General features: G+C 47.5%; 1 protein-coding gene across 1 annotated transcript in view; it reads left to right on the top strand.

Annotated features, from left to right (window-relative positions):
* Nucleotides 1–7,133: 7,133 nt before the first annotated feature.
* Nucleotides 7,134–10,249, top strand: part of HDGFL3 (HDGF like 3) — a 35,739-nt gene continuing 32,623 nt past the window's right edge. Inside the window, exon 1 of the mRNA XM_084213958.1 lies at nucleotides 7,134–7,526. Coding sequence (XP_084070084.1) covers nucleotides 7,443–7,526 — 84 coding nt within the window. The 5' untranslated portion in view covers nucleotides 7,134–7,442. The remainder of the gene's footprint in view (nucleotides 7,527–10,249) is intronic.

Here is a 10,249-nt window from a genome sequence, read left to right as displayed (position 1 = left end):
AAGTAGGAAGGGGCAGACTCGCAGACCTTCACAAGAAACATGATCTGTAGGTAGAGGGTATGTGGAATGTGTGAAGAAATGTGCTTTTAAGAAGTTCTCACAGGAGGCAGCTGGAACCAGTTCTTGCATTGTGCAGGGTGGTGTGCTGATCTTTAAGGGTACACCACAAGGTTTAAGCAATAGCATGTCAGACCAAGTGTGGTGGTGGTGGTGGTGGATTCAACCACTTTGGTCCCTGCATCCCAGCTTCCCATGTGCCCTGGAGAGGAAAGAAACGGCTGCCCAGAGAACTGAGTCCTGATTTGTTGGGAATGATGAAGGGAGAGAAGGTAGCTTGCCATGTTTTCTGCCTGATCATTGATGATTTCCCCTGCAACCCCTCAGGTGTAATATCATCTATATCCACTTCCCCAGGCATTTCTTCATGCCTGCTTTCATCCTGGCAGCCAGCGTGGTCATCACCCTCGGCATCGCCACAAACACAGAGCCTGAGGACTCTCCTCAATGCTTCCAACCCAACAGTACCTCAGTCCTTACCTCCAAGTCCCTTTTAGCACTCATCATCCAGGTGCCAGGGGGATGATGTAGTAAGTCTGGGCAGGATGGGGCTGGTAAGACAGAAAAAAAAAGTTCTGGTTTGGCTGGGATATAGTTAATTTTCTTTACAGTAGCTTTACAGTGCTGTGTTTTGGATTTGTGACCCCACAGAGATCTGTGGGACTTGGCTGCCTACTGGAATTAACCCACAACAAAGAAGCAGCAGGATGCTCAGTCCTGTGGAGCCAAGGTGTAAAACACAGGTGTGACAGGGAGATGATATTTCCAAGTGACTCTTTAGCAAAGCAAAGTGCTGATAAAGGATGGCCACATCCTCAAAGGCACTGCTTCACATCAACTGGAGAAAGAGGGCATGTGGATGGGAAAGGTCAAGGAAGGTCTACAGAGGTCATATCTGGAGAAAAGTGCCTTCACAGAGATGAAAAATGCTCATGGAAAAAAGAAGACAGTGAGATTGGATGTGGCCTAGGTAAAAGACATGGAGGGAGACGGGCATAAGACTCAATTTAGTGGTTTGAGTCACTGAGAATTTGGGGATGTTGCCCATGGAATAGAGATGATCTGAAGAAAGTTTCAGAGGGGACATGCTTAGAGTTTTTCTGCTGGTTTCCACACAGTTGGGATGATAGTCTTGTGTCATTTAGTCTGCTTTCTATAAAACTCTTGCTGATGCCAGCCTATCCAGGAAGAAACTCCTGACAGATTTTTTTTTTTTTCATTTTTTCCCTGTGATAACACACATGCATTAGACTGCAGCAGAACAGATGATATTCAGGGCTTGGGTTCTGGAAGTGTGAATTCTTGAGCAATAGGTACATCCCATCATCAAACTGCTGCTCTTGAGAGGGGTTTTATGGTACAAAGCAGCAGCAATCTCCAGAAATTGCATGCTAGCTGCATTATTTCTGTTTCCTGGCTTCTGACACTGTCATTCAGGTGATACAAAAGTGAAGTTACAAATCTCCTTAAATAAATATGTTCTGTTGTCCATTTGGGGATGTAATTATTCATTAATTCCCATTTCAAAAGGCACTTTGATGAATGTATCAGAGGGCATGTGATAGAAATCCTTTTCTGCAGTATTTATGAGGGGAAACTACGATGGGGTAAGTGTCACGAATCTGGCACTAAATTTATTGTTCTTGTCAACTCTCAACATACTTCTCACCCAATAAATCTCTGAGACTTTAGACAGCACATCTGAAATATTTGTCCAGAGGAGAAATATCTGTTGCAGGTTTTCTTTCTTAGGTATTATGGCTTTATAGCTTTAAAGGTGAAGTTTCTCACCTGGTCATTTGAAGAAGCATTTTATAGATTAGCAATCAAATGGAAATGAGAGTCATGAGTTTCATTGCAATGAATGATATCTATAACAAACACATAAAATTATGGGAACAGCAAAGTAAATTGTGCAACTTCTGTCCATCAAGATAATCTTCATAGCATGCATAATGTTTTTGGACGTACTAGATTTTTATGAGTGTTTCTCAATAAATGGCTGCTAAAACATTTCACATGCCACAAGAGAAAATTCAAGCAGTGAAGTTGCAAAGTCAGGTTGCTAATGTTGTGAAATACTCAGGTTGCTGGAAAGGTTTGTGATACAATCTATCTTTAAAAACTTCCTTCTGATTCTCCCCCCCCCGCCCCGAAAATCTCAGGCTGATAACCACTGAAGAGACTGGTAGGTCATAAAGCCCAATGCCTTTGAATTGAGTGTGGATTTCCACATAATCTGATGAGCTAACTGACAGCACAGTGACAGGTCATTAGTCTTTGTATGGAGAACATGCCAGCAGAGAATGAGATGTACTGGGCTACAGAATTTTGTTAGATAATGTGCAGGTTTTCTTGACTGATACTAAGATACACTGAAATCTTTGTGTTCTTATACATGTCTGCTTTTACCTCTCTTTCTTAATCCCTTTCTGCTTTTCTCACATCCTTTCCAGGTTTTAGTTCCTGTTTCCCTTCCAGCTTTCCCCAGTTCTCTCAAGGGGAGCCATTTTTTCCTCTCATGAGCTTTGCTTCCACAGTCATCTCCAGCATGAGCTGAATCACATTCACTTTAGCCTAGAGCATGTTTATTCCAGACAGAACATGAGGCTTGTTTATTAATCCCTGTTGAGTGTGTACAAATGCTTTTCAGACACTTTAAACTCAGCTATGTTTATATGGTACCTGGAAACTTGATAATTTTACAATTATTTCTTTTACTGTCAGTGTCAGAAGAGTTTAGATTCATTGAAAAATTCAGTTCTAATAGTTAAATTATGAAAGATATGCTAGAAACTAGAAACAGAGGTTTGAGTTGGAACATGTTAAGCGGCACTGACTGTAGGCATCTTTTGCCTGTTGTAGCTTTAGCTGAAATGCCTGTAGAGAACAAGGAATGGCAGCAATGCATACTTGCTAATAACATTTCCATCCCATACAAACCTTTCCATCTTAAAGTGGAAAGTTCCCAGTCAGAGAGAAAGTTAATTTTAACTGAAGTGCTTCTGTCTCTTCTGCCTCTAGGATATGCGTTCACACCTCTGCAACATGTAAAGCAATCACCTTAAAGATTGTCTAATTTAATATGATTAGGAGTGTATAACATAAGAAGATTCATGAAACTGGGTATAGATAACTTGCTCCAGCTATGATACATGCCCTTCTCCCTTCTAAGCTTATTAAAGAGAAAGCTTGAGATCCCCTGGTGAGCTTCTTATCTCCAGTAATTAAGAATATCCTAATGGGCATGGTAAGTGCCTTTCTATTCATGTTGGGATGGACATAAACCATCATGGCCTCTTTCTGCCTCACATGAAGTAGCTCTGTGATTTCAGACAGAGCTCTCAGACATGTCTTGCACAGGGGAATGGCTCAGTTGTGACTCAGAACAATTTCCTATTAAAATATTTAACAGAGAAGCACTACTTTTCTGTGGTCATAGGCAAAAATACTAATCATGGTAATCATTAGTGACACATTTTTACATATGGGAAAATGAAATCCAGAAGGAAAGAAAATTATATCAGCCACAGATAGGTAAGTAAAAATAAACAGTTTTATTTCATTATCTAACAGTAAAGTTGATTGTACAGGTGCCCATGCTGCAGAGCACTTTCAGTCTGATCTCAGAAGAGATTTCAGCAGGGAAAGCAAAAATTGTAAGGTGGCCAGGGACAGAATGTTAGAGGCAAACGTAATAATCCACGTGGCTTCGACAGACACAGTATAGGCAGGTTCTCAAAAAACAGCAAGTGCAAGAAACCAACATGAACAGGATTCACATTCTAGACTGTCTGCATGCAAACAGGTATGCACAAAACCATGGTCATGGAGTATTTAATGCATAACTTAGGTATGTTTAAAAAATTATTCAGGACTTTGGAAGGCTTTTTTGAAATTAGGTCTTTTTTGTCCACATGCTCTCTTCTTAAAGATTGATCTACACTTTCAAATCAATGAAATCCTTTTACTATGAAAGTTTTCAACCAGGAGTGTGTAATTATTCTTTTCCTCATGTGAATTGGGGAAAAATTACCAGAATTAGCTGAAAGCTTCTCAATAGCTTAAGAACACTGTTTTCTGGGAATTATGGGGAAAGCAAAATTCAGTCATGTGGTAATGACTTCAGAGCAGTTATCTCAGACTCCATCTGTCCTTGGCAACTCAGGGTTTCACTGCTGACCATGCTGGTGGCCCTGCCACCTCCCTCGTGGTCCTGCTGGGCCTCTGTCATTACCATGTCCCCTGCTCACACTCATGTATCCTGCCCTGCTCTGGGAATAGTGCTCCTGGCTGGCAGGGGGAGAAGTGAGGGAGAACTTGGTATGATCATGCTGGGCAGTTTAGGGAGAAGGAGACACCCATCCCTGCTGCAGGACTCCCTTGCTCTGTAAGGACATGGCTGTTGCTGCCTCTGTGACCTGCTGATCTTTGTGCCCAAAGCAGACCCAGCTCTTGACTTCTGTAGACTTAGGACCTGGCCTATGTATATGCAGTGCATCTATCAGCAAGCCTCTGCACCCCTCCACTCCCTGTTAGGATCTGAAACTGCTCTTGAAGTGTTTGGAAGAAATTCTCATCACTCCTCTTTTCCACTTCCATATGGAAGGAGTAGATGAACTCCCCTTTGTAAGGGAAGAGAAAGGAACAGAATACAGGTGACCTAGCAAGAGATCTCAGGCTTTGTATGCTGTGATGAGTGGCTGAGGGGGTTATGCACACTACCAAACTCTTTTGTGTTTTGTGCCAATGTTCTTTACTTTCCTCTTAATGTGTGGAACATTTGATTTGGTTTTTCATTTGTCAGCAAGGAAATTTGCTTTTTTCTTCTCCGTCTTTTCCCAGCATCTTAACCATAGCTTGATGGAGGAATTATCTGCAGAGTGTTTTAAGAGTTTTCAGTTGGCCAAACCTGAACAGAGTTCTTTCCTTAGCAACTCATTTATCCTTTGCAGTCTATTCACGAGGAAAAGGGAGCTGCATCCTTGCGTGTCCATGGGATGAGTTTTCTTTGGCGCTCTAGTATATGATTACCTTCACTGCAGACTAGAAGCCCTTCACTGCATTCTCTGCAGAACCAATGTTGGGACAGAAGGAAATACAAATGTGCACACGGCAATCAGATGTTTCAGTTCTGTATCTAGTCACTTCAAATGTTGCTATTTTGACATTAGCATACATTGTTGTTTGGGTGTGTACATAAAGTGTAGAGTTTCCTTTTGCAACTAACTGGCACACATCCTGCTCCTTTCTGATTTAAGGTCACTAAATAAGTTACTAGAAGGAGATATCTCTCTAGTAAGTATTCTGGAGGGAAGGCTGGTTTGGGGAGGTAATCCTGTGTGTATAAAACAGCACATAGGATTATTCTGGAGAGAGATCAGAGTCCCAGCTCCTATACTCAGAGATTTTATATTACATTTTTCTGAAAGGAATTAGGTATCAATTTAAGAGGACATAAAATCCTATTTGATGTGAAAGTGAAAGTGAGCTGTTTGGCCAGATGAGTATACTGCAGATGGCTGCATTGGCAACCCTGGATCAGTACTTCAGAACAGGTAACAGCACTGAGTACAGTGCAGGATAATTATCTAGATGTTTATCCAGCTTTTCGGAATTCTTTTTCCATTATTAGTCTGCTACTGATACCTGAGCTAATGATTTTACTGCAGTGCTTCCACCAGCAGTGAAATGCTTATCCTTTTTTATGACCCAGAGTGAAAACTTTCTTGACTTACATACTAGCAGCAGCAGCATTTGGGATCCACAGCCACATCTGGGGCTACCATAAAAAGCAAGTCTTCTTAGTCCTGTGCCAGCCCAGGAACAGGTGCTAAAAGAAGCATTTCTTTATCTTATTTTTCTACCATTTCCAGCCATTGCAGACTGGAAGTGCTCTCTGTGGTCCATCTACTCCCTCCCCAAAATGTGACCCTACAGTCTGCAGGGTCACATTTCCCCATCTATTTCCTTCTTCATCAGCAGGATCTGCCTGTGGCCAGGTGCTTTCCTTGGGAGTCAGGAGTACCAGCCAGAGCTGTCTCCCTAAACCCAAAGAGGACAGTTGCCATCTTAAATGTGGGAGTGGCTGGGGAACCTATCGCTAGAGTTCAGCCAGACCTGCAGAAAAACCTTTCCTAAACTTTGCTGCTTGTGACCCACCTGGCAGGTGCCTATCTAGTTTTACTAGATAAGGTACTTGAGTATAATAAATGTCAATAATAATTGATGTTTGAACATTACAGCTGAACTGATAACATTATGGTAAAAGCAGCAATATCTGGGATTTGTGAGTTACCAGGGCATCCCTTTCATGGGGAAAAACTGGCATCACCTGGCAAGCAAGAGATCCCAAACACCCTGTGAGGGGACATCACCATTGTGCAGCTCGGATGTCCATGGCTTGGTGGATGTGGGTTTTAGTTTCAAGCTGCGAAGGCAGGAGGAGGCTCAGGCGGTGGAGGAGAGGCTGGGTACAGAAATTGGGACAACCTTGTGCTTAGGAGCCAGGCCGTTGCCTAGGGTCTGCTCAGGCTGCTTGGCATGGGGAGGGCTCAGGATGGGTGTGCAGGTACCCGGAGGAGCCGGTCCGTGCTGGGCCTGGGCCTCCGTGACAGCGGGGCCAGGGCACTCCCAGGCCCAAGGGCCGGGCGCCTTTAGCCGGGGGAAGCGGGAGTGCTGCTGCCAACACCGGCCGGCTTCTCCTCGCCGCCCTGCCTCCATGTCGGGCGCGCATAAAGAACCATGTCATGCTTCAGCGGGGAAGGGAGGGCCGGGCGGGACTGGAGCGCTCTCTGCTCTCCTATTTTCATAGAAACCGATCTGTGTACCTAGAAAATAACAGGAAGGGAAAGCGCGGGGGGAGGCGCGGGCGGGGTGGGGGGGGATAAGAAGATCCTGTTTTCGGTCGCTGCCCGAGGAGTAATTCGTCGGAGACGGCTCCATATTCCCGGGGCCGCGGCGGCTGCGGCGGGGATGGAGCGGGCGGCGCGGGCGGCGTAGCCCAGCGCGCACGGGGGGGCCGCGGGCAGCGCCGCGCCCGCCGCCGCCGCGGGGCGAGGGCTCCCCGGCCGCCCCCGCCCGGCCAGCCCGCTCCCTGGTACCGGGGGCTGCTGGGGTTGTGTCCAAGGCCTCCCCCTCCCCCGCGTACACACTCACACACACAGACACACGCACACACACTCACACTCACACACACACACACACCCCATCTCCTCCTGCCGCCGCCGCCGCCGGAGAGATCGGGGATCGCCCGCGGCCCGGCCCCGCTCCCGGCTGCGCCCCGTGCCCGGGCGCATCGCACCCCGCGGGGGCTCGCCCGGCTGCCCCCGGGGCGGCGTGCGGGAGGGCGGGGGGACACACGGCGGCTCCCGCGGCGGCTCCCGATGGCTCGTCCGCGGCCCCGAGAATACAAGGCTGGAGACCTGGTGTTCGCCAAAATGAAGGGGTACCCGCACTGGCCGGCCCGGGTGAGTACCGCGGCGGGGGCGCCCGGCCCCGCGCCGCCGCCCCCATCGCCCCGCGGCCGGGCGGGCAGCGGCCGGGCCGCGGCCAGGAGCCGCCGGAGGCCCCGGCTCCGGCCCCGCCGGACGGGGGGCCGCGGTGCGAGCCCACCCCGCTATTATTGTGCATCTTTTCTTTGATCTGTAGATTTCTCCCCGGCCCCCCGGGAGGAGGAGGAGGAGGAGGTGGAGGAGGAGGAGGAGGAGGAAGAAGGGGGAGGGAGGGGGGCGAGCGCGGGCTGTACCTGGGTTGTTATCGCGGGGAGGAGGCTTGGGGAGCCGGCAGCCCTGCCTGCATGAAAACGATGCTGTTTATTATGCGCCCTCCCTCGCCCCGGCCCCCGGCTCCCCCGGGAGACAGAGGGGCCCCCGCCGCCCCCCGCGGCCCGGGCAGGGCAGGGCGGCCGCCGCCCCGGGGCCCGCGGCCCAGGGACCGGCCGGGACATCGCCGCCGGCCGGGCCCGGGGAGCTGCGGGGAAGGGACACGGCCCGGGGCAGGGACAGGTCTGCAGGGGGCGAGGCCCGGGGTCAGGCTGTGCGTGTCCCAGGGCGGCGGGCTCAGCCCGGCTCGGGGAGGTTGGGTGAGGTGAGTCGGGTCCGGCTCAGTGGCAGCTCCCCAGCCCTGGTGCCACCCCACTGCGCCCAGGCTTTTTGGGTCCCCCGCACCTCCCGCCGCACCTTGCCCTTTACTGGGTTGACTTTGTTTCATAGGCCTTTGTCATTTTTTGTTTTACACTGCCTTGATACAACTGAGATGCAAAGGCACCGTGGTCATTTGACGGTCAGATAAGCTCTGATTGTACTTGAACATCCATTTCTGCTGCTGCTACAATAACGCAGGGCAGAGCTTTCCGTGGGGGGTCTGGTACTGGCACACTTACATGGCCTGTCCTTTCCCTCCTCTTTGGTCACTGTTGTGTAAACTCACTAAGTAGCACGTGTTGTGGGAACTCTTGGCAGGCATCAACCAGTGAGTCTGTATTTACTTGTCTTCCCCGGCCTTGCTGGGACGACTGGGGAGTGCTTCATGCCATCATTCGCTAGTCAAGGAAAGTTGCTGTTCTTTATGGACTGTAAAGAGCATGAAGATAGTGAAGAGTTGTGTGCAACCTGCAGGGGAACATGGATGAGCAGGGTAGAGACAGACTGACATTTAGCATTAGCCTTGGCAAGACAGCCCTGGAAAAGGATGGGTGTGAGTGCTGGAAAGGTGTCCTGGGCAGAAGTGGGAAGCAGAAGTGTTGTTGAACAGCAGACACTGTACAAGGAGGGAAGGCCAACGCAGCAGGCTTAAGCAAAGGTCGGTGAAAAAAGAATAGCGACAGGGTTCTAAATATCCAGAAGCCTGGTAATGAGGTGGTGCATGCAATTATTTTGGCAGAGCAGGCTAAAATTAGCATGCAAAAGGCCGAACATAATCAACAACGGGTTGTGGTTTTGTAATTCTATCATTATACAGGTTGGTGGATATACTACCTAAAAAATGGCAATTTATGTCAGCAGAACAGCATGAGCCACTGAAAATTGACTTCTTTCCTACCTCTGTCATGGTTTAATTTACTGTGAAAATTTTAATGTGAACAGTTGAGACCATTACCACGTTGAAGCATGTTAATCCCTTTCCTTTTTGAGCCTTTGTAAAACTCCCATTTGTTTACTCAGAAGCAGAACAGAGCCTTTTGTTTTAATGGCATTTTCTTTCCTTTCAAAAAATCATTATATGCTATGCAGCTGGTCATAGCTTTTGACGGCTTACTAGATAGGCACCTGAATGGCAATAATATCCAGCAAAGTACATCTTGACTAGGGAAAAATAGGTGTGCTGTTCACATAACTCACTTCCTTTGTGCAGAGTAACAGGATGTAAAGTTCAAGTGAAGACAAAGCAGTCTCTAGTTATAACGTGACTTAGCAAGTAGAGGCAGAACCTGTAGAGAGCCCAGAGTCTACCATCAGGTAGGAAGAGAGCTGCCAGGACAGGGGAGCATTGGTGCTGGGTGTTAGTTCAGCAGAGTGTGCACAGAATGTGCTCCTGTGACTTGTGATGCCATTACATACAACTCTGTGGTAGATCAGGCTGATATCTGCCTAAACCTTGTTAAAATTGCAGTTCATGCCATCTTTGCTAGGATCTTTCATCGTCTTAGTTGCCAAGTTTTGCCTGATGCACACTTTCTTCAATGAAGGCAAAACCTAGTGAGAACATAAGTCTGTATTTTGCTTCTCAGAAAACATTATGGCATACAAATAATAAGCAAAGAAATATTTGAGTTGAGAATGCAACTTTTGATTAACTGAATGCCTTTTATCCAGGGGATTCACTTGCTTCCAGATCCTTGAGTGGTTGCGAGCTACTTCTCTATTCATTATGCAATTAGCATGTTTGATCTTTGTATTCTCATAAAAACTTCTATATCTCATGCTAATATAGTAGCTTTAGTAATACAATTAACAATACATTTAAATGGCAGTATTATTGCCCCTACCAAGTGGTGTTTGGCATCAGTGAGACCTTTGGCATGAATTTCCTGTCTAGGGACAAACTTTTTAAACTGTGTTTAATAAACCTGCAAAGTGTTGGAGCAGGACAGAAGTGATCTGCCTGCCCTTTAATGAAACACAGACATAACTGACCTGGCTCAGAATCAGCCATGTATTTTTGTGCACATGGGTAGTGTCGTGCAGAGGAG

This window comes from Fringilla coelebs (assembly GCF_963513975.1).
Source record: "Fringilla coelebs genome assembly, chromosome: 12".
Lineage (NCBI taxonomy): Eukaryota > Metazoa > Chordata > Aves > Passeriformes > Fringillidae > Fringilla > Fringilla coelebs.
Note: the sequence above shows the minus strand (reverse complement) of the source record. Positions and strands in the feature narration are given on the sequence as shown.